A 25,028-nucleotide genomic window follows, 5' to 3' on the forward strand; every position below is an offset into this window, starting at 1 on the left:
TAGAATCTACAGCTAATAAGTCGTCCTACAAGCCATTCTTAGTTAACAAATATTTAAATGGTACTTAATACCCCAAGTGGGAAATGATGACAATAGTTGATACCAATTTAGTTCTTTTAGCATAATTTTTGGGAGGTGGATGAGTTAGTAGGAAAGACCTCTATTTCCTTCTTTCTGGCTCTAGATAGCCCCCAGCCACTGGGTGGACTCCCTGATGAAGGCGTACCTCCTGAATTCACTTGTGACTCTTCCAGAATATGTGTGGGCAAAGACTCCTGCGTCCACTTCCCCAGTCTGGGTTTCCTCTGGCTCTTCCTACCAGAGTGAGACTCTGGTCTTCTCTTCCCTTTTCTGAGCCTGCAGTAGATCCCAACACTTGTTAGCACATCTAGTTCTTCTCTTTACTCCCTCATACATTGTCTGATTGGCAATATTTTTTATAACATTTTAATGATTATTTAGTAATGTTTTCCTATCAATAATTCCTTCCTTAGCAGATTATCTTACATCACATCTTCAATTTTTAACTCTGATGATAAATATGTTAATGTACTTAACATTTACAAAGTATCTCCAATGGAGCAGATTTCATGCAAGGGCTGATAGGGACAGTGCTGTCACTAGCCGTCTCCCTCTGTTACTTCCCGTGTTTGTCAGGAAGGTAGTATCAAGAAAACAAGCTGATATTTTAAAAATTTAAACTATCTCAGTGTGTGGGTCCATCAACAACATGTATTGTGTTATTCAAAATAACAATTTTATTATATTTGTTCTACTGTGCTTACCAAGGCAGAAAAGCAACCTGCTACTCAGTGTGTGGTCCACAGACCAGCCACATTGGCATCTCATGGTTGCTAGTTAGAAATACAGAACCTCTGCTCCCAGCCCAGACCTCCTGAATCAGATAGGATTTCGGCAAAATTCTCAGGAGATAGTATCATAGTAAAGACTGAGACTGCATTGTAGGAGGCTGGTGTTTGGCCTAGTGGTTAAGATACCCATTAAGATGCCCACATACCGTATCCAATGCCTGGATGTGAGTCCCGGTTCTACTCCCAATTCCAGGTTCCTGCTGATGTGGACCCTGGAAGGCAGCAGGTGATAGCTCAAGTAGTTGGGTCTCTGCCACCCACATAGGATATATGAATTGAATTCCTGGCTCCTGGCTTCCTCCCAACTTTGGCCTGACCCAACCTCAGCCATTATGGACATTTGGAGAGTGACCAAGGGCATGGGATCCCTCTTGGTCTCTCTTTCTTCACCTCACAAATAATTTTTTAAGGAGGAAAAAGCATTGTAACACTTAGCTCTGGGTTAAATGTTTTAAATTATTCAGAACATCCTGCTTAACTAAGCATCCAAAGTAACTAAGGTTTACATCTCTATTTGTGTGCATATATCGAATTTTAAAAAGTAAATTATGTAGAGATTTTTCTGAGAAAAAAATGGAAATATGTTTCTATGGTATAGGATTTTCAGAGTTTGATCTGGACTACTAATTCCCAAGAGATGTTAGTAGGAATTATATGAGAAAGCATTTTTCTATGACCTTCAGTTTTAGGAATTGATAAATTGATAATTTCTCAGAGTCAAACATGCAAATGTTCCTTATAAATATCCTAAAGAGTTTTGAGGTCTTTCCAATGCTATCAGAGAATGCGTTTAGTACAGATCAGCTTTTGGGATCAGTGTTCTATGGAACAGACTGGAAAATGTTGCTGTGGTCTAGGTAGAGCGGCCACACCTACAGGAAGACAAATCCTAGAAGATTTCTTCTGTACAATTAGTTCCTCATTTCTCAGAACCAGAACCTACCAATGTATATCAAGGAAATAAGCTTTATATTTCTATCAGGAAAATAATCACAGACATGAGATTAACTAGGCCTGGGGAACATCCAGGCCCTGCACTGTCAGCAGGGAACATATAACAGTCCTTTCTTCTTTAATACCTTCTTTCCTAGTTTATCTTCCTAGGAGTTGGAACCATTGAAAACCTGATGCAGAAGCCTAGATAAATTTCAGTTTAGTTCAGGAAACATTTATTGGTTGTAAGCCCTGGGTCTATAGAGATCAAGAGTTCTCCCTGAAAGATCAGGCATGTGAGGTGGGGAGCAACTTACAGAGAAGTCCTCTCAGTCCTCTGTGCCGCACTGCAGTGATGGTGATGGTGGTGATGGTGGTGGTGGTGATGGGGGTGGTGGTGGTGATGGTGGTGGTGATGGTGATGGTGGTGGTGGTGATGGTGGTGGTGATGATGGTGATGGTGATGGTGATGGTGGTGGTGATGGTGTGGTGGTGGTGGTGATGGTGGTGGTGATTCGGCAGTGTCAGCTGACATTTAGTGAGCATGAACCATTTTCTATCCACCGTTCAGAGGGCATGTATGTGTGTGCATTGACTCATTTAATTTCACAAGAGCACATTGATGTAGCTACTGTTCTTGTCCCCCACATTACAGGAGAAAGCGTAATGGAAAAGGTAGACCATGCATTGGGGAGAGTGCAGAGTGGAATGCAGACAATGTAGGGAAGCCTTCTTTGAGGGGAGCCCTCCCGTGTTTCTGTGATGGCTATTTTTATTTTTATTTTTTTTTTCTCTAAACATGTTGGAACACAAAGTTTTTCCTACTTTCTAATCTCAATGATTGCCTTTGTTGCCTTTAATGAGTTGATCTAGAAAACAAAATAAACTGATGCTATTCTTCCTCAGAACATCTATCCTGAATGTAATAGAATACTTGCCTGGGCACATTAATTCATTCAACAAATATTGGTGGCATTGATTTGGGGACTCTGTTTGCAGTTAGCGAGCTTCCTGCCAAATAAACCAAGGAGTCATTGGCCCTATTAATGTTCTAGGCTATTTTTTTCCTTCCAGTATCTTGATAAGCACCATGTTGAATGCCATATTCCTTATGTGTACGCTTTTTAGTTCATGGTCATAAATTCATCAAACCTGAATAAACAAGGCTCCTGATCCAAATCCACTAGCCAATAGATTTATTCCCATGAGCAATTAAATCCTCTCTATTCTCACTTCCTCTTCATTTCAACCATAACCAGAGTCTGTTTCAGGACCCAGATCATCAACTACATGTTTCTATGCCAAGAAATCACTTCCAACGATTCTAGAGATATGTTTGTTTAAAAAAAAAAAAAAAAGAAGGGACATCACCATAAATTAATTTATTTCTACAACTCAGGGAAAAAGGTTTTTCTTTTCTTTTTTTTTTAAGAACAGTGCATTTAAGGTCTGTTGAACACAAGGGGAAATGTGGATCTTTTCAGCTGAACTGAGGGCTAAGAAGACACAGAGGGTCAAACTAGCCGGTTCTGAAGGTTCAAGAGGAAAATACGCCCGAGTATGAGGTACTCTGAGGAATGCTGTCTCTGTGAGATCACACAGCAGTCTTTGGAGCGACATCTTTGGAGTAACTTATTGGAGACCTCCACGGTCATTTATGTGGCTCCACTATCCCATATCCTAAGTGGATTTTTCTTTGGCAAGTGTAATAAAATGGGAGAATAATCTCAGACAGTGGTACCCTGGCTTTAAGGAGAAGGAGCACGGATGGTAGCATCAGCCAATTTCTGTGCTTTCAGCGTTGCCCCCATGACCAATTTCAAGCTCCCAGATCGTCACTCATCAGAAAGGCAAAAAGAACTGAACCCAAAGTAGGATGGTTTCCCTCGTTTCCCTCCTTCGGACAAAGTGTCACCTCCTCCTTCTCAGCCGTGCTTCCCTCGTCTCAAGCCCTGCTCTCTCCCATAATTGGTTTCCACACCTAGATGTGCATCAGAGTCTCCTGGGAGCGCTTCCTGAAAACATGGACTCTCAAAGCCCTTCCCCAGCTCTCCTGAGTCAGGATCTCCAACAGGGCATGAGGACAGAAACCTGTGTTTTTCAAAAAGCATCCCTGGAGTTTGTGCTTGAGCCTTTTGGCCAGCATTTGGGAACCACTGCATATCCCAGTCCTGTTTCTAGGGTGAACTCTGTTCATTTTGATCCTTGGAAGAAAGATTATGAGCTAACAGTCGCTTATAATTTAGTCTACAAGCTGGTTCAAATGCCTGCAACAGCTGGGAGGGGTTGGGGCAGACCAAAGCCAGGATCCAAGTCCCTCGTGTGGGTGGCAGGCACCCAACTACTTGAGCCGGCATCTGCCTGGCTCTGCATTGGCAGGAAGCTTGACTAAGGAATTGGAGCCAGGACTCAAACAGCACTCAAACATGGGACGCAGGCTAGAACTGCTAGAACAAACGCCTGCCCCAAGACACACATTTTTAACTATTGCACAGTCTCTCTATATATATACATAAAGAAAAATCAGCCAACAGAAGAGAAAGGAGAATTCATTCCCTGTGAAAGTGAACAACCTCTTGAAAAACTGGCATGCCCTTCCTTCCTCCCTGGTAGGCCAAAATAAATGTCATCAACTACCTTTTCGAAGACAGTGACTAAAGATAACCTTGGAGGTGGGGGGAAGGGCAGGTGTCCTGGTGCAGTGCTTAAGCCGATGCTTGGGATGCCCACTGCCTCTGCTTCCGATCCAGCTTCCTGCTGATGTGCCTGGGAGGCACCATATGATGAGCCAAGTACTTCAGTTCCTGCCACCCATATGGGAGACCCTGATGGAGTTCTTGGTTTCTGGCTTCCCTTTGGCCCAGCGCCAGCTGTAGTGGCCATTTGGGAAAGTGAACCAGCAGATGGAAACCTCATTGTCTATGTCTGTCTGTCTCTCTCTCTTCCCCTCTCTGCCTTTCCAATAAATAATCTTTTTTAAAAAAAAACCATAGTAATAAATAAACGGGTCCCTCTCACTAAGATCCAAACCAAGTACTTACTAAGACATCCTCTGTTTGCTTGGTCACCATCACCCTAACCAGTCAGCTATCTTTGTAAAGAAAAGGCTCTAAGATCCAAATCTATCTTTCTTCTTGCTTCTCTTTTTTCTGACTTAGGCAAACACTGTACAACCATCATCTGGCTTCGGGTGAGCGACTCTTCCGCGTCAGACTCTCTCCATCTCAGCCTGGGTATTCAAGCGGCACCCTCTCCTAATGCTGCTGTGAAGAATTCCTGCATTTCCCCGTGCTTGTACCTCTGCTGAACACTTACTTCACTTGGTCTGTAGTGTAGGGATTCTTTCCCATCAGTTTGTCTTTCAAGTTTCAAGTTCATGAAACCCACAACACCTGACCACAGTGACCCCTGTAAGAGCCCATGGGCACCTTGCATTTTTCCACCCTGGGGCTGGGTTTCAAGTCCATTGCTTCCCAGAGGTCACTGAGATCTCTTCAGATACCGACTTAGTGAAGCTGTTCTCTGAAATAGTAATTTTAGCAAAGCCATTTGAGTTCATTTTATGTCATGTCAACAACACGGGCATCTGTGTTTCATATTGAGAGCAACTGTGAATCCTTCCAGCATAGAATCGATATGAAGTAACTGTTTTTGAAAAGCAAACTTTAAATAGAACTAGTGACTTGGCAGTAATGGTTGGGAAACTTTAATTTAAGCTTTTTTTTTTTTTTAATCTAGAAAGTAAATCCAGAGGGCTGAAAGTGAGAAACAGAGAAAACAGATATAATGTAGTGATCACTTTAAAGCAACCCTTTAAAAAAAGATTAAATAGGAGCTGGCATTGTGGCACAGCAAGTGAAGCCACTACCTGTGACACAGGCATCCCATCTGGGCACCTGTTAGAGTCCAGGCTGTTGTAGCCATTTGGGGAGTGAACGAACCAGAAGAAAGATCAATCTCTCCCCTCTCCTATAATTCTGATTTTCAAATAAATAAATAAATAAATAAATAAATCTTAACAAAAAAAGATAAAACAGAACATTAAAATGTGCCCAAAGGAGGAACTATGAACTGATGATTGATCAACATCAAGTTTGGGAAAAGAAGTGGGGGAGGTCGTGAAATTCTCTAAAACGTCTCCCAACCAGAAAGTGCAACTCGCTCACTCAGTAAATAAAATTCTCCTCTGCGTTTGATGAGGGCAAGCATTAAATTATCAAGCAAATAATTTAAAAATATCAAAACAACCCTCAAGAGGGTCTGGACAAAATTAGGAGGGGCATAAAGAAGAGAACTAGCATCTGTTGAATGGCTCCTGTGCTAGGCAATTTATGTAAGTTAGCAGTCTCCGAAGTTAGGTGTTGTCTTTTCTACTTTACCAATGAGGACACCGAGGCCTATACTGATTGTATTATTTATGCAAGTTCACAGAGCTGGTCAGTGGCAAGCCTGGGATCTGAAGTCAAGTCTGTTTGACTCAAAGACCTTGATCCAATTCATTGATCCAAAGAATTCTATTCATGCCCTTGTGACCTTGTTGATAAGAACAAAATAAACAAAGGCAGAGATAATCAGACATATATTTGAGAGCCACAAGTAATTTTAAAGGGCCTAGGGTTTTTTTTTTCAAGATTGACTGATTTGGGGGCCGGCGCTGTGGCATAGCAGGTAAAGCTGCCTCCTGTAGGGTTGGCATCCCATATGGGCACTGATTCGAGTCCCGGCTGCTTCACTTCTGATCCAGCTCTCTGCTATGGCCTGGGAAAGCAGTAGAGGATGGCCCAAGTTCTTGAGCCCCTGCATTCACATGGGAGACCCAGAAGAAGCTCCTGGCTCCTGGCTTCAGATCGGCACAGCACTGGCTGTTGCAGCCAATTGGGGAGTGAACCAGTAAATGGAAGACTTTCTTTCTCTCTCTCTCTCTCTCGCGCGCGCTTTCTATCTGCCTCTCCTTCTCTCTGTAATTCTGACTTTCAAATAAATAAATAAATCTTTAAAAAATTGATTTGTAAGGCAGAGTTACAGAGAGAGGAGGATGAGGAGAGGAAGAGAGAGAGAGAGAGAGAGAGAGAGAGAACACTTCCATTCACTGGTTCACTCCCCAAATGGTTGCAATGGCAAGGCTGAAATCAGGATCCTGGAACTCCATCCAGGTCTCCTACATGGGTGTAGGGGCCCAAGGACTTGGGCTCATCCTCCACTGCTTTCCCAGGTGTATTAGCAGGGAGCTGGCAAGGGAGTGAGGAGCTGGGACTCAATGGGTACCCATGTGGAGTGCCAGCATTACAGACAGAGGCTTAACCCACTGTGTCACAACACCAGCCCTGGGACATAGATTTTTTAAAAATTATGACATCAGATTTTTTTTAAGCTTATTGATTAGCTTTTATTTGAAAGGCAGAACAACAGAGAAAGAATACAGAGAGAGAGAGAGATCTTCCATCCATTGGTTCACTTCCCAAATGGCCAAATAGAGTTCATGGCCAGGCCAAAGCCAGAAGCCAAAAATTTCATCCAGGTCTTCCCTGCGAGTGGCAGGGACCCAGGTACTTGCACTATCACCTGGTGCTCCCCAGGGTACACATTAACAGGAAGCTGGGAGTCAAGTGCAGAAGGCACCTGACCCCAGGCTCTGATATGAGATCTAGGTGACCCAAGCTGTGGCTTAACCTGCCCTGTGGCACCTGGTTTTGATGCTTACTGCTACATGGCCATGTAAAATTGGAATCTGAAGAACTGCATAAGGAGTCTTGGTACAAGGAAAATGGAGGCGACTGGAGAGTATTCCAGATAGACGAACAAAAACAATCAAAAAAAAAAAAAGAAAGAGAGAGATCATAATGAATAAATGTGAAAGGGGCCACATTTTTCACACGGTAACTAGGAATATTCTCAGGGGGGAATACAACAACCTTCTACAGATACTCAAAAGGTACAAGGGGAAACAGTGGGGTGATAAAAAGTAATTTGCTTCCCCAGAAGAGAGAGTTATAATTAGGTATAATTGGAGGAAAGAGAGGAAAGGAATTTCAGATTGATTAATGTGAGAAGAATTCTTGCTGCCAGTGAGTGGCATTTATGGGTGGGGAATGTCTCCTACAGAGAGAGAATAAAGAACTTTTATTACAAATAATAAATAATAGAGCCGGACTGAGTAAATCATTAAGTGTAGGAAACAGCCTTGGCGTGGTAAGAGTCTGGGTACTCTGCTTTGTTTTCCCCATTTCCGGTGTCTACAGAAGTATGATCGCTGTTGTTTCAGTTTCTGGTTGTTAGTGTTGCTGTGGTGCTAAGATACTGGAGACCTACACAAGCAGTATGAGCTCTTAGGGAGGTGCATCAGGGCCCCAGACCATTTTGTGGTTATTGTTCAGTGAGAAGGCACAGTCATTCACTCACTCCACAAAGACTGCGTGAGCTACTACAATGAGTGAGGCATAGTCCAAGGTTGTGGGGATACAGGGATAAAGTGGTGCCATTCCTAGCTTCTAGGCCTCACAGAGTGTTACAGAGACACAAGTGAGGGGGAGGTCAGAGAGATTATTGAAGGCTCAAAGACTATCAACCACTAAGAAATGCTTATTAAGTGACACAAGTCTTCCCTTTAAAAAGACAACCTATATTTATTATTTCCATGTGGCAGCCTATTCCAGTCACTGCGCAGACCACAACACAGAGTGCCCGCTATAGAAATAGCCTATAAATAAACTTACCCAAATAAACATATCAACTTTGTAATACATGTTATAAAGAGATTAATACAGATTATAATTATAACTACAGATTATAGCAGAGACAAATCACATCAGAATGGGGGGGGGGGGGACAGCTAAGGCAGCTACAGTCAATAGGGAATCAGGCTTGGTTCTCTACAGGACAAAGGAGTCTGTGATGGCCCCAATTCCTAGCTAAGTGCCTGGGTGAAGGTGTCTGAGTGGACTGGGAATACAGGAGGCTGAGCAGGTGGAATTTCTCTAACAACATAGTAATAATGGTGTATGATACAACCAAATTCCTCAAAGCAAAGTCCAGTATCCACATGATACTCAAAAATTTTCCAGCAATAAAATTGTTCATATACTCCAAAGTACTTTCATCGGTTCTAATTGAAGTAGCAAACCAGGAATATAAAACTGCTTTTTTTTTAACTGCCCAAGATCTCTTAGATACATGCAGGAGTAAATAGTAACTGGCACAGTTACAAGTAGTAAATGGGAAAGGAATGATGTGGAAATCAATAGAAGGTAGAGGGCAGGCATCTGGCCCAGCAGTTAAGACGCCTCTGTCCCATGTCAGAGTGCCTGGGCACCTTCTGCCTCCTGACTCCAGCTTCCTGCCAGTGCAGACCCTGGGAGGCAGTGGTGATGGCCCAAGTCATTCAGTCCCTGCACTCCTAGGGGAGATCTTGATTGGCTTCCTGGCTCCCAGCTTCCTCCCTGGCCTAGCCCAGGCCACTGCCAGCATTTGGGGAGTGAATCAGATCTCTGTGTGTGTGTGTGTGTGTCTCTCTCAGATTATATAGAGAAAATTGAAAATAACAGATACGACTTTTACATTTATTTGCATTAGGAATTTAAAAGTTTATAGAGGACAGCTAGGAAATATACTTAAATACATTGTAATTTTTAATGCATTAACTAGAGGCAGAGCTCATGCATAAATGGATCTTCCTTTTTTGTGTGGAATGTGCAACTCTTCCAGAAGAGATTGAATTTCAGTAAAGGAAAGGCAAATCTTAATTTCAGTTATTTTCTTATTAGAGTTTTTTCAAGCATAATTTGATTTGCACTTAAATATCCCCTGAATATTGTGGAACTGGCTACCATTGAACACAATGCATATTCCCAGGATCAACAGAAAAATAGTCCCCATGGTAATGGAGGGCTAACTATATTGTCTTGGTAAAGTTCATTTACAATTGCTTTTTTGATTTTCTTATAGTTCCTCATCCACTAGCAAAAATAGTGGGTAGCAAAAGGAAAGAAGAAAACAGTAGCAAAAAAAAAAAAAAAAAAAAAAAGATGGGAGTTTTGTTTTATCTCCTGTTTAATTTCACACTTAATATATTCATGGCACTTCATATCGTGTCCTTTCTGCTTGGAACCGCATCTCCCTGAAGTCCCCTCCCTACCCTCCAAGGACGGGGCGGCAGTGGCTACTCCGTAGTTTCCCTCCAGACTCTGTGGGGCCTCGGCCTTCGCAGGAGAAAACAATGCGGCGAGAGCGAGCGGGGAGGAGCGGGGAGCGGGGAGGCGCTGCGGAGGGCGCGGCCGGCCGGGACTGCTGAAAGGTCTCAGGAGCCGCTGCTTTCCCAGCCAAGGGCCTTGAACTTCAGTTCTGTTTTTAGAAAAGCTAAATCGGGAGCACAGACTCTCAGGGTGTTCTGCCCGCAGCGGGGCTTTTGCTGGCAGAACAGGAGGAGTTAGAGCCAGCAGGTAACACAGCGCAGTCCACCACCAGAGACTGCGGCAATCCCCTCCTGGCTATCCATTCTCTACTTCTGTGTACCCACTTCCTGTGCTCCTGGAGTTGGCCAGTAGAGACTCTGGTCCTATATTGCACATCAGGTATCTCCCTGTAACAAACAGGCCTGTAGGTCACACCCTGCTTTTTCTCAACATACTGGGAGCCACAAAATGAGAGTAATATAGGCGCTCTCGCTCTTTTTAAATCCAAGGAGAGAAACATGTAACAAGAGAGAAATTAATTCTACAGAAGTAACAATAGGCAGAAAATCTGTGCTTTTGTTTGCCACCAACTCCCTCCTGGATGCAAAGCAAGGAGGCTATTTGGAAAGCCAGCTTGTCTCAGTCCATTTTCTGTTGCTATAGAAAAATACCTAAGGCTGGGAAACATATTAAGAGGTTCATTTATCTCAGAGTAGTGGAGCTTCAAGAGCATGGCACCAGCATCTGCTCGGCTCTGGTGAGGACCTTCTGGCTACAACACTCCTGGTTGGAGTGTGTGCAGGAGGGAGAGATCTGTGGCAAGGCAGGATGGCCAGAGAGATTCCTGGGCCAGCTCTTTTTATAACAACCCACTACCACAGGATCCCAGAGGAACTATATTAATCTTTTCCAAGGGCTGCACCCCCAATGACTTAGTCAGCTTCCACTAGACCCTGCCTCTTAAAAGTTCCACTACTTCTCAACATCATCACCGCAAGGACAAAGCTCCCAGCATATGACACTTTGGGAGATACATTCCAGCCATATCCAAGCTACAGCAGAGTCAGCTCATGACTTTCCTTAAGAAACAACCCGTGTCGGCAATGAGGCAGTGTCACTTTTCCATCTGGGTTACCGTGTACACTGGACCAACTCAGCTAGAATACCCACTGCCCTGTGTTATTTCTTTACCCGTCTCTCTGCCTTTGCTTGAGAGTTAAGACTGCATTCATCTTTGTAACTTCAGCCTCTAGCATAGCTCATGTTAACATTAAAGTTCAAGAACTCTTTGGTATAGATGTGAATGAGTGGCTGGTGGATGTCAGCACTTTAATGTCTCATGGAGATAATATTTTTTGAGCATTTGGTGCCTCTAAAGGCCTAGTACATTGCTAAATAGGTACATTATATAACTTGATCCTCATACAACCCTGTGGCATACATGCAAGTATTGTTACTCCTATTTCATTCATGAGAAAAGTTGGAGTTGAGATTAGCCTCATATGGTCATATAAAGAATAAGTTTTTTAACCAGAATTTGAACTCATCTAGCCTGGACTCTGAAGCTTATCCTCTTAGCAACTTCAATATATTGCCTCTATTTTATTTTCTATCTTCCTGAGAGGTCTTACAGGCAATTTCTAAACAGGTGCGTTCATTACTGGCTTTGTGGTTGAAACAAGTATTATTTTTAGAGCCTCTGGATGCACAAGGTTATTTGAACATGTGTCCATCCATGGCTTCATTAGCGGTTGTTTCCTGCTACCGTGAGCCCCCAGAGCAGCCTCACTCCCTAACTCCTTCCTGGAAGGGCTCCACAGAGGGGCGGTGCTTCACATAATAGATGTATCACTGCCAGCATCTACTCACAGATAAGATTGGCATCGCATTTACAATTATTTCAATGCATTGCTTGATGGGAACCTAACGTGAAATCTTTTGTAAAGTACTTGTTTCCTCTCTCTTACTTGTTTTGAAAGTTTTGTATTATTGCTTCAGGCTTTCTTCCCAGAGGATACCCTGGCAGATAATGTATTATTCAAAGTCAATCATTCACATTATTGAAGAATGCTTGGGAGATGTCTGGGAATTAAAATAGCATCTGTAACTTTTTTTTTTTGTTTTATCACTATGGTTGTTAGTAGGAGCAGCCTAAGGCAGATGCTTTGAAGGCAAAATGACTCCTAGATTGAAAGATTGGCTGGGGCCGGTGCTGTGGTGTAGCGGGTAAGGCTGCCGCCTGTGACGCCAGCATCCCATGTGGGCTCCAGTTCAAGTCCCAGCTGCTGTGCTTCTGATCTAGCTCCCTGCTGATGTACCTGGGAAGGCAGCAGAGGGCCCTTGCACCCATGTGGGTGGCCTGGAGGAGGCTCCCAGCTCCTGGCCATTTGGGGAGTGAACCAATGGATGGAGGAGATATCTCTCTCTCTCTCTCTCTCTCTCTCTCTCTCTCTCCCCTTCTGCCAACTCTGCTTTTCAATAAGTAAAATAAATATTAAAAAAAGAATGATCTGCCACCTGGGCAGGGCACCCAGCTTCTAAAAAATGAATGTTTCTGGCTGTCACTAAAAGCACTTGGCACCATTTTGGCTTTTAAGGATGGCTAGCCACAGCTATATCCACCAAAAATGATGAAAATCATAATTAAGTGTAGAATGACAGCATAAGTATGTGATGAGCTCAGTCTTTACTGCTGGGGGCTTATATCTATTGAGAAGAAGACAAAGTTGAAGTTAAGGACTTATATCATTCTGGGTCATTCCTTTGATTTCCATTATGAAAAATTAAGTGCTTGTGCTGCAAGTGAGAGTTAGCAATAAGTCTGAGATATATGTTGGGGAATCAGAACTGAACTGGAAGCGAGAGATATCTTTTTATTTCCCCATCCCCACCCCCCATGCAAGAAAAAAATGCAGCATTGCATTTTGGAAGAAAATTAGAAATGTAGAGGACGCGTGTCTGATAGTGACTACTTTCAGACTTCAGGAGCTAAGTGTGCCAGGCAAGCCTCAGTGTGCAGTCTGGAAAAGTGTGTCACGAAGGTGTCAGGACCTTCCGCCTGGAGCGAGTATTGCATAGTTTCCAAATGGTATTTTTATCTTCTAATTATGTAAAAGGTCACACTGACAGAAATCCACTAGCCCGTGTGATGGAATCACATTCTTCCCTGGCCATCCCTGAAACGTGTGTAGGTTTTAAAATCTACGATAGTGTGAAGAAATCAGGAAAAGTTACTGGTGGTGAGTTGCCACGTGTTGCCATTGATAGGGATCCTACAACGTCTTTCTTCTGGATCTATCTCCCCTATCTGCTGTCAAGAACCAACTGATTCTACTGAATTTAAACTAAGGGTTTAATCATCTCAAAATGATGAAATTTTATACTGGATTATATGGCTTCACTTAAAGTCATTTCCATGCAGTCTTGAACCAAGTATTTTGATATATTCATATTATATGTTATGTAACCCTCCAAATGATGAATTAGAAACAAATGGCCATCATTAGTGCTTTCAACCCTTAAGAGAAAATGCCTAAATGTCCTCACAAAGAAAACCAATTGAAGAAAAATAATTAGGAAATTTAATGTAGAGACAGGTCATAACAATATGGATTTAGATAAAACCATTCTCCTGAGAAACTTTAATATTTTAGAAGTCTTTGTACTCTCTTATTATTAGGTAATTTTTTTTTTAAATCTTGGCATATTCTTCTAAACTACGAATCTCTTCAAGGGCCAAGACTCTTACTCAAATAAGGTCCCTAGCAGTTTGCCCAGTGCTGGGCACAGATGAAGCGCTTAGTGTGTGCTGAGTAAATGCAAAGATAAATGCTGCCTGAAACAAACTCACGGTCAGCCTTTCAAACAACACCTCATGCTCTCTGTAAAGAGACTTTTCATCATTGCCTTTTAATTCAATTTAATAGTCATTTCTGGGTCAGCTGCAATTTGTCATTTGCTAACTGCTTAAGTTCTAGAGACATACTTATCTCCCATTTAATCCTCAGCACAACCTGGTGAAATGGAAATAAGAGAGTGAGAAAGCAAAAGCTGGGGCCAGTGTTGTGGTGTAGCTGGTTAAGCTGCCATTTGGTTCCATTTCTGGCTGCTCTGCTTCTGATCTGGTTTCCTGCGAATGTGCCTGGGAAAGCAGTGATGATGGCACAAGAACTAGGGGCCCTGCCACCTACAAAGGAGACCTGGATAGAGCTCCTGGCTTCGACATGGCCCAGACCTGGTTGTTGTGACCATTTGGGGAGTGAACCAGCAGATGGAAGGTCTCTTTGTCTCTGTCTCTCTGTCTCTCCTTCTTTGTCACTCTGCCTTTTAAAGCAATAAATGTTACATCTTTTAAAAACAACATCAACTGGGACCAGCATGGTGGAGCAGTGGGTTAAGCTATTGCCCAAGACCCCAGCATCCTACATGAGTGCTGATTGGAATCCTGGCTACCCCACTTCTGATCCAGCACCCTGCTGATCCTGGGAAAGCAGAAGATGACAATGCAAGTGCTTGGGCCCCTGCATCTTAAAAAAAAAAAAAAAAAAGCAGCAAAAGAAAAGTAGAGCTAAGCCATGGAGAGGACAGTGGAGTGCAGCCACCCATGCTCATCTTCAGGGAGTTCCCAGACCGATCTGATAGAGAAAGGGGGACACCCAGGTGTCTGCAGTGCAAAGTACAATGTGATCAGAGCCATAAGGAAAAAAAAAAAAAAAGTAAAACACTGAAGGGTTGCAAAGAAAGGAAGGGTCGCAAAGAAAGGAAGGGTCCTACCTACCCATGCTGGAATGAGGAACAACTGCCAAAAGAAGGCAAACCCAGCCCTCGGGGCTGCCCCGGACTTCACACTTGGGGAGCTGGAGGGAGTAGCAGAGGGGAGAGTGCCGCACCCCATTTTTCTGATTATCATTGTAAGTCAATTCCAAGAGTTCTGTCTCTAACAAGAAAGCGGCAACAGTGCCCCCAGCCTTGAGCACGGTCACCACACCAGGTGACTGAATTGCAGCAACCCTTAGGAATAACTTTTTTTTTTTTTAAAGCAAAGAGACAAGGTTCAGAGAGAGACAAACAGAGAGGTAGATGGACAGACATCTCCCATCCACTGATTCATTTCCCCAAAATGTATGCAACAGCTGGGGCTGGGCCAAGCCAAAGCCATGTGCCAAGAACTCAGTCCAGCTATCCCAGTGTGGATGGCAGAGACCCAATTACTTGAGCCATTATCTGTTGCCCACCAAGGGGTGCATTAGTAGGAAGCTGGAATCATGAGCAGAGCTGAGACTTGAACCCAGGCACCCCAACATGAAACGCAACATCCCAAGAGGGTCTTAGCTTTTACGCCAATTGCCTATCCCAAGGGTGACATTTCATATGGATCTTGAAGGATGCATAGAATTTTGCAAGAAAGATATGAGAAGATTTCCCTATTGAAATTTTGAAATTAATAAAGCCAGAGAAATAGGAAAGATTAAAGTCTATCTAGAAATTGTCCCATTAGTTGGAATAGGGGTATATGTAAGCAAGTAGTGAAAGCTAAGGCTGGTAAAGTAGACTAGCGCATAGTATGAAAGACTTTAAATGTTTGGCTAAGGGGTGACTCTGGTTTAGAAACTACAAATGCTTCATAAGCATTAGAATTAGTTTTAACTAGCATTTGTTGGTTGAGTGAATAAATGAATGAATGAGATTCTTGCCAAGAAGATACGTCATATCTTTTCCAGAAAAAAGCAACATTCCATCTCTATTGTAGTAGCATATGAAGGGGTGGGAAGGGAGGGTTGAACAGATGTAAGGAATTCTTGCCAAATTCACATATTTGTGACAGTGTGAAAACCACTGCTTTGGTGATTACCTGTTGGTTAAAAAGATCCAAAAAGAATAGTCCACAGGCAGTGCCTGTATTTCGCCAGCTCCTGTTTTCACGAGGGCATGGATGACCTCCTGATCGCCAGTGTGAGCTGTCAATCTTGGTGACTGGAGCCTTCGGCGTTGTCTGACACCATTTAGGACTTGACACTTTCTCTTCCTTTGATTTCCTTAACAATGCTTGCTTGATTTTTCTCCTCCTTGTCCACCTGCTCCTTAACAATCTGTTTCATAAACTGTTGCTCCTGTAGCTGCTTATGCCATTGGACTTTCTCCAGCGTTCTATTGTCAGTCTCCATCTGTACACCATCGCTGGGAAGTCTCGTCTATCCCTTCCAGCTTTAACACCCTCAGTGACAAACTCCTCCGATTCCCATACCTGCTGCTTCAGTCCTTATCTGGTTCCCTCTCATTTCTCTGACTTCTCTGCCACCAGTCTGTCTCAGCTCAATGCAACCAATATGTAGGTCAAAATTAAATTATAACCTATCATGATTCCAGTTTAAAACCTCTTATGGTTCACCGTGACCATAGGACAAAATTCAGCCTCTTGGGTTAGGCCCTTCCCCGATCTGTAATGCTAGCAACAGCCCACTTCTCTCTCCAGCTGCGTCTTCTGCCTGGTCCTCTTCAACAGCCTTCCTCTCGGTGTGCACTCCAGACACACCAGACTTCTCTGCTTCTCCATTTGATGCCCACAGCCTTCAGGTCAATCCCACAGGTGCTTCTCTGGGAATCTGCTATGTACCACACACTGTGTTGGGGCCTCGAAGCCAAACATAGGATAAGGACCTTCTGTCAGTGACTTCAGAGTCTGGTAGTAAGAGGGAGCAGCATATCGACAAATCATGATAATAATGGAAATCTATACAAAGGACAGAGTAGGGAACTGTCTGGAAGGAGTGGGACAAGAAGGCATGCAGATGGACAAGCTGGGAAAGGCAGTACAGGCATGGGCAAGGCACATCTGGCTGGCGTGGTTTCATTGAAAGTAACTCCAGGGGCAGGCACCTGATATAGCTGTTAAGCCACCACTTGGGACACCCACATCCTATATCAGAATGCTGAGGTTTGAATCCTGGCTTTGTTTCCAATTCCAGCTTTCTACTGTGTGCACCATGGGAAGCTGCAGGTGACGGCCCAAGTACTTGGGTCCCTGACACCCACCTGGGAAATCCAGATTAACTTCAGCCTGGTCTAGCCCTGGGTGCTGCAGCCATTTGGAGAGTAAACCAGTGGATGGAAGATCTATGTCTGTCTGTCTTTCAAATATAAATAAATAAGCTGTATAATGAAAAGTACTTGGGGAGGGAGGAGGGCAGCATTGTGGCACAGTGGGTAAAGCCACTGCCTATGATGCTGACATCCCATATGGGCACTGGTTCATGTCCCAGCTGCTCCACTTCTGATCCAGCTCCCTACTACTGACCTGATAACAGCAGGTGAAGATGGCCCAAGTATATGGGGCCCTGCCACTCACGTGGGAGGCCTAGAAGAAGCTCCTGGCTTCGGCCTTGAACAGCTCTGGCTGTTGTAACCATCTGGGAGTGAACCTGCAGATGAAAGATCTCTCTCCCCTTCTCTCTGTCTCTCCTTTTCTTTCTGTAACTTTGACTTTCAAATAAATTAATAAATCTTTAAAAGATAATACTGATCCAGGTAAAAATGGAACAAATAGAGTTAATGTGCACCACTTAGAGGACCTAACTGTGGCTAAGGTACATAAATTTGTGATGAGCCAGTAAGCATATTCTAAAATTATATAAATAGTCTGTGCAACTATTTTTGCTACCACAGGAGCAAAGTGCTGCAGATTATAAGACTGTGAACAGTGGGCCATTCTGGGATTAGGAGAGGCCTGAGAAGGATTTGGGTTAATAATAAGGACTTGCACAATTGGCTGATTATAGATTTTAATCTGCAAAGCTGGATTTATCCCCCCCAGGTTAAATCCAACTTTCCTCCAACACCAGACTAGAACCTCTGCTCTATATAAAACTAGAGACAATAATCAACCAGTTTTATCTCGAGCCACTGTAAGTTCTTGACAAGTAACCTAACGTGTGGAGCATAAGACACTGTCAATTCTTGACAAGTACAATGTGGACTCGATACTACCTGGCAATTATTTCTACTTTATTTCCCCAACTCAGACTTTGACCATCTCTCTCATCTGATGACCCTGCTTCCTGTTTCATCCAGAAAACACACGAAATAAGAAAAATCCCACGAGCACCCACCAGTGCATCCACCCACTCACCGGCACCTGTGTCCGTCCCCTTGCTGTGAACGGGTTGTGCTCTTGCCCAAGACAGATCCCTTTCTGTGACATCAGATTCCATCCTGTCTCCCTACTCAAGAAGACTCCAGTACCCAGCCCAAGTTCTCTCCAGCTGTCTTCCCATCACCACTCTTTCCCTTTCTACTGCATATCTCCATCAACATCAAACATCATACATGCTCTTATTCCTCCCTTCTTAAAGCAAAACAAACTGTCCAAACACTGAGACCAGCGCTTGGATTCATCTCCCCCTGCAGCGTTAGCCACCACCAGACTTCTACGCCCTGATAGAAAAGCCCTCAAAAGAGCTCTCACTTCTCCTGTTCAGATTCCGCTGCTCCCACTCTCTCCCGAGTCCTCTTCAATGAGGCTTCCCTTCATTTCCACCTTGAGGCTATTGCTACCAAGGACCCCAGTGGCCGCCATGTTGTTGTCAAGTGTGAAGTCCACTCCCATGACCCATCTTCTTGGACCTGTCTGCACTTGACACAGCTAATGCTGCCTTCTTCCTTGAAACTTTCTTTGCTTGGCTTCTAGAACATCATACTCTTTTTTTTTTTCTTTCTCACTCAAGATCCCTTGTGTTTTCTTTGCTGGATTGTCCTTGTAATGCCAACCGAAAAGCCTTCATCATTAACTGCCTTCAACTGTAGAACAAATTATGTGGTCCTTCTGCCTCACACACACTTTTCTGATCATATCTTGCCTACCTTTAATTTAGTCAACTTTTGTTCTCAGTGCAGAGGCAGCTGGCTAGTGGAGGAGATTTGGAAGTCTGCTGTGTGGAAACCATTCGGGATTGCTGAACGTCATCAGCGCACAGACATCCAGAGTTGCTCACGGATCCTGTGTGTCCTCTCTGTTGCAGTGTGTTCCTGCCATCCAGTCGGATCTGCTGTCCTTCCTTTCAGCTCTGTGACCTTCTGTGACCCCAGCAATGGGGACTGCCCATGCAAGCCTGGGGTGGCAGGGCCCCATTGTGACAGGTGCATGGTGGGATACTGGGGCTTCGGAGACTACGGCTGCAGACCCTGTGACTGTGCCGGGAGCTGTGACCCTCTCACGGGAGACTGCATTAGCAGGTGAATGTGCATGGCTCTTGCTCTCATCTCTGTGTATTTCGGATTCTTTTGAAGATCTGGTAGTGATTTGGAAAATCTCATATGCCATTAGTGTGGCATGGATATTTGCAGATCTCTTTAAAGAATTTTTGTCAAGTTACAGAATCAAGTAATTTACCCTTGCAGCATTCCAGAGATTGTCTAGTTCATTTTGCAAAGTAAATTATTCTTTCTCAAAACAATTGCTTAAAACACTATTAATTTCTGGAAAGCAAATGTAGGGGAAGGTAAATGATAAGGTTTAAATCTCTGTAAAAAAAATTCATTTCTATCCTAGTGTTCATTAAGGAAAATTTGATTTCTTCCTTGTTCTCTTTTTATTAGCAACACAGACATAGACTGGTATCATGAAATGCCCGACTTCCACTCCACGCACAATAAGAGCGAACCAACCTGGGAGTGGGAGGATGAGCAAGGATTTTCGGCTCTTCGACACTCAGGTGAGACAGATGTGCTGCAATACCCTGTTGGCAGGTCTGGTCTTGAGTCACAGTGACATGTGACAAACCAGGAACAGCTTTTGGGAAAGGAACTCTAGTTCTGAATTTAATAAAGCGATGACTTCCTAAGTATGACACTGAACCATAGCTGAGGGGCATTTTAACAAAAGTTTATTTAATTTATGATGTTAGCGTAATACATGTGGTTAGTCTAGCAAACTCAGAAAATGCAAAACATCCCAGTGAAAACAAAAAAATCACCCCAAAATCTCCATAGTCCACTATTGATACTTCAGGGTTTCCCTCTCTAAAACCTACTGTTTCACACAGGTGAGAGCTAACTAAATATTCCAGGTTTGGAAATGTACAGACCCCTTTAAAGCAAAAATATTCTTACAGACCTAATGTAACTTAATATGCATCAGGCACGGGGCAGGAGTTGTGGTGCAGTGGGTCCTGCTGCCACATGGGCCGCCCACATCCCCTAAGTGGGTCCTGGCTACTCCACTTCCAATCCAGCTTCCTGGGGGGCAGCAGATGATGTCTCGACTATCCACATCCCTACCACCCACATAGGAGACTGGATTAACTTCCAGACTCCTGGTTGTTGCAGGGACTTGGGGAGCGAACCAATGGGTGGAATCTTTCTCTCCATCTTTCTGTCTCTGTTTCTATGCCTTTTAAATGAAGATAAGTAGGGGCCAGAATGGTGGCGTAGCAGGTTAAGCCTCTGCCTGCAGTGCTGGCAACCCATATGGGTGCTAGTTGGATTCCCGGATGCTCTAATTTTGGTCCAGCTCCCTGCTAATGGCCTGGGAAAGCAGCAGCAGATGACCCAAGTGGGAGACCCTAAAGAAACTCCTGGCTCCTGGCTTCAGCCCAGTCCAGCTCTGGCCATTGTGGCCATTTGGAAAGTGAACCAGCAGATATAAGACCCGCCCCCCTCTCTGCCTCTCTGAAACTCTGCCTTTCAAATAAATAAATAATTTTTTAGAAAAGATTTTTTTAAAATTTATTTAAAAGGCAGAGAGATGGGAGAAAGAGATCTTCTATCCAGTGGTTCCCTCCCCAAATGCCCACATCAAGCAGGGATGGACCATATCAATGACAAGAACTCCATCCTGGTCTCCCACATGGGCTGCAGGGGCCCAAGTACTTGAGCCATTATCCACTACCTCCTACCAACATCAACAGGAATCTGGGTTAGAAGCAGTAGCCAGGACTCAAACCAGTACGCCAATTTGGTATGCCAACGAAAAAGACAGCAACGTAACCCACTGTGCCGCAGCACTGCCCCACTTTTTTTTTTTTTTTAAGATTTTTCTATTTATTTGAAAGGCAGAGACACAAGGAGAGAGAGACAAAGGGGAGGACTTATTATAATTTTATAATGAGTCCTGATGTCGGATACGGCAAGTCCCTCAATGTTGCTGCTGTTTCTTGAAATTATCTCAGCTATTGTTTGCTTGCTCTTTTATGTAATTTTAAATTAAACCTATTAAGTCACACAAAAATATCTTTGGGCTTTTGATTGCAACTGCACCAATTTTGTAGATTATTTTGATAAAAATGATATCTTTATAATATTGAATAGTTCCAAACATGTACCCATCTTTCTGTGTATTAAAGTCCCCTTTTAGGCCTTTTCATTTTATTTGTCACTTTTCTCCAAAAAGGTTTTGCATGTCTTTTATTAAATTTACTCCTAGGCACCTTATAGATCTTATTGTTATTGGTAAAGTATTCTTTACTTGAACTTTCTAAAGGATTATTAATGGTAAAAAGGAATACTATTTACTTTCTGTATTTTGATCTTGTATGCAACAAGTTGGATCAACTTGTTTTCTAATTCCAACAGTTTACAGATTTTCTCGGCTTTTTAAATGTAGACCATCTGTCAGATCAATAGCGAGTAAGGATAGTTTTGTCACTTGGTTTTCAGGCACTAAACCTCATTTTTGTTCTTTGCCTTATCACATAGGGTAAAGATCCCAGTACAGTATTCTTACAAATTTGATGGAAGTATTTTGAAAATTTTACCATATTTGATATTGATTTTTGACATATAGCTTTTATCAAGTAAAAGACATTCCCTTCTAACTTTATTAATGAGTTTTATATTTGGCTGAATACTTTTTCTGCTTCTTTTAAGAAAATCTCATTTTTTCCCATAATTTACTAATGTGATATTTGAAAATAAGATTTTTCTGGTATTAGTTCTAAAATTAAGACCTAATGGCAATAATGCATTTTGATTCATACAATGTTTAATTTAATCTTCTAGGGTTTTTTGACTTTTATTTGCTTAGGATTTTTGTACCTATGCTTATAATTGATGTTGGTCTATAATTTTGTGTACTGTACATATCTGAGTAGTTATAGGACCCCCTCCCCCACTATGTTTTTTTTCCATTCTTATAATAATTTATATAAAAATATAATCATCTGTTACTCAAATGTTTGGTAGAACTTATCTATAAAGCCATTTAGACATGGTGTCTGTGAGGGGAAGAAAGTGTTAATTACTTATTCAATATTTTCAATAGTTAATCATATATTTGTTTTATTCTTTAGCTGGTATTGGTAATTAAAGCTTTCTGGGAAATTGTCAGTTTTATTTAATTTTATAAATCTTACTGGCATAAAGTTACACATTGGTACACACTTATAATTTATTAAATCTATAGTTATTTCTCATTTTTCTCCCTAATCTTATTTATGCCTTTTTCTTATTGCCTTAATCAGTCTTGCTGATTTTTACTTTTTCAAAGAACAACTTTTGTTGATTGAATATATTTCATTGTTCTTTAGTTCACTAATCTTTATTCTTTCTTACATTTTCTTTGAACTTGCTTTTTCAGTCCTTTTCTAATATTGTGAGTCTAATGATAAGCTTATTCATTTTTAGTCTTTCTTATTTTAACAAGTACTTTTAAAGTGATACATTTCCTTATAAGATCTTTTTAGCTGGATCCTACCAAGTTTTATATCCAGTATTTTCACTATCATTCAGTTTCAAATGTTCTGTAATTTCTATTGAGAATTTCATCTTAACCCATTGATTTGTATAGGATAATTGCTCAAATGTAGAGATTTTTAAACTACCTTTTACTGGTGATTTCTACTCGAATTTCGTTGCACCGTATCTAGTCTCTGAAAACAAAGAGGGCACTTCCAGGAGTAGCAGATTAATTTGCACCTTGTTCAAAAGTGATGAAGAATTCCAGGGTGGCAACAAGGGTGGCAACACGCGCATTAACTCAGGCCCAGGCCCTTCTCAGCGGGAGGCCTGGAGCCCGACCCTGGCCTCGCCCTCTGACGCCAGCTCTGCCCGCTCACCGAGGCTTGCAGTTTGCTAGAAAGTACAAACCCACGACAAGAACAGCATCTTGGGGTTTTTTGTTTGTTGATTTCTCAGGCTCTTTTCATAAAGCAAGGAGAGCCTTACCCAATCTGGGACTTTAAAAAGTGGGCCTTTGTGGTCCCTTTTTAGTATCCTTAACCCCATGGGATCTGAACTCCTGGTCACTGCTGCTTGATTTGAAACTAGACCCCTCCCCCCAAAAAAATTAACCCAATATTCAGGTCCCTTCCCCTTTGCATATTTGTTCATTTCTAATCCACGGAGACATATAAGTGGTTTTCACATAGGCTAGCTCGGTTTTGTCTTCTATCTAAGTTTGCCACACCTTTGGAGCTAAGGATGTGTTAAGGTGTGAATTAAAGCTTTGCTGATTGAAAGTATCCATGCAAATGTTTCCTAACATTTTGTTATGAAATTTTCAGACACACAGGAAAGTTTGCATATCCACCACCTGAATTCTGCCCATCCCTTGGTCCTTATTTTAGATCAGAAAGAAACCACAATTTTAAAACCGTCTCATGGACATCTTATGAATCCTTTAAGAGTCAAGAACCCAAATTTGAAAAACACTGACATTTGCAATTCTGTGTCATGATTTTTTTTTCCACGGAACATAACTGTACAGTAATTTTCCTAATGGCTTTAACTTAACTCTCAACAGGAAAGAAAGTGGGAAAGATAAGGGGACATGAAGTGGTCATTATATACCTTCCAGCATTAGGAGAAAAAAGAAAACAAATCTTTCCCATTTAATGTTTTGCCTTATTGCCACGTAACCCGAATTTTATTATTTTAACTTTAGCAGGCACTTTTTAAGGTTTTCTTCTATCTTGCTAATCCAGTGACTTTTTATAATTCTCCAGCTTTGTCTGCTGCACCAAATCTGTCATAATTGGGATTTGGGGACCACTAAGCTGATGTGCCTGTTTTAGGGAGCTGGCAGCGTCCCAGTCAGGCACACAAAGTGCTGGCACCAGGAGGTCTGCAGACTCAGGTCCACGACAGCTGCTAGGTCTATGCTGCCCCCAGAGTCTCTGCAGTTCATCTGGGCAGGCTCCAGGTGGAGGAAGACTTTGGTTTCCTGCTAAACAGTCACGCTCCTATTTGACATGGGGTAATTCTGCTTGGCACCCTTTTCCAACAAAGAGCCTGGCAGTTCAGACACTCATGTCCCACACCCGAATACCTGGGTTCAAGACCTGGCTCTGGCTCCCAAATCCAGTTTCCTGGAAGGCAGCAGGCCATGGCTCAAGTCATAACTGGGTTCCTGCCACCCATGTGGGAGACCTAGTTTGAGTTCTCAGCCCCCAGCTGAGAACCCTAGCCCAATCCCAGCTCTTACAAGCATTTAGGGAATGAACTAGCAGGTGGGGGTTTGTGCTCTGTCTCACTCTCTTCCCCCCTCTCCTCCATCAATTTCTGTCTCTCACTGTCTCAGATAAATTTTTGAAAATAATTTAATATGATAACCACTTTCTTACACACTTAAAAAAAATTCATTCTCAAGTCTACATGCCAACCATAAATAAAAAAAGAAAAAAAAAAAACAGGTTTCAACTAGAAGTATAATAAACTATACCAACAAAATACCCTTAAGTTCTACCACAGGTAGAGAATAACAGATGTAAAATTTCACTTCCTGATGAACAGAACTGGCTTTCACAAATACCACAGAACTGTAAACCATGCTGATTTCTAAAAATGTTCTAATAACTTAATCTAACTAAACAGGTTTTTCTCCCCTTCCAGATTTCTTTAAAGAGAATACATCTGGGTTGGAGCCTGACCAGCAAATGGTAATAGTTAGGCTCTAAGCTTGTGGAGTCTTGGAAAGTGGCCAAAGAAAAAGCTTCAAATATTAGACTTCTATCGGCTCTTATTGGCAGAGATTAAAGAGAGCATTGCATTGATGCCACTGGTGTTCCGTTAGCCTTTGGAACATGGCAGTAACCATACTCTCCCTATTTGGTGGAATTATCAAAAG

At 42.6% G+C, this 25,028-nt stretch overlaps 1 protein-coding gene across 3 annotated transcripts in view; it reads left to right on the top strand.

Annotated features, from left to right (window-relative positions):
- The window catches only part of NTN4 (netrin 4), a 132,194-nt gene that overhangs the window by 91,982 nt on the left and 15,184 nt on the right, over positions 1-25,028 (top strand). For all 3 annotated transcript variants that reach the window (XM_062203101.1, XM_062203099.1, XM_062203100.1), the window contains exons 6-7: positions 18,988-19,201; positions 19,565-19,680. In XM_062203101.1, coding sequence (XP_062059085.1) covers positions 18,988-19,201; positions 19,565-19,680 — 330 coding nt within the window. The remainder of the gene's footprint in view (positions 1-18,987; positions 19,202-19,564; positions 19,681-25,028) is intronic.

This window comes from Lepus europaeus, chromosome 10, assembly GCF_033115175.1.
Source record: "Lepus europaeus isolate LE1 chromosome 10, mLepTim1.pri, whole genome shotgun sequence".
Lineage (NCBI taxonomy): Eukaryota > Metazoa > Chordata > Mammalia > Lagomorpha > Leporidae > Lepus > Lepus europaeus.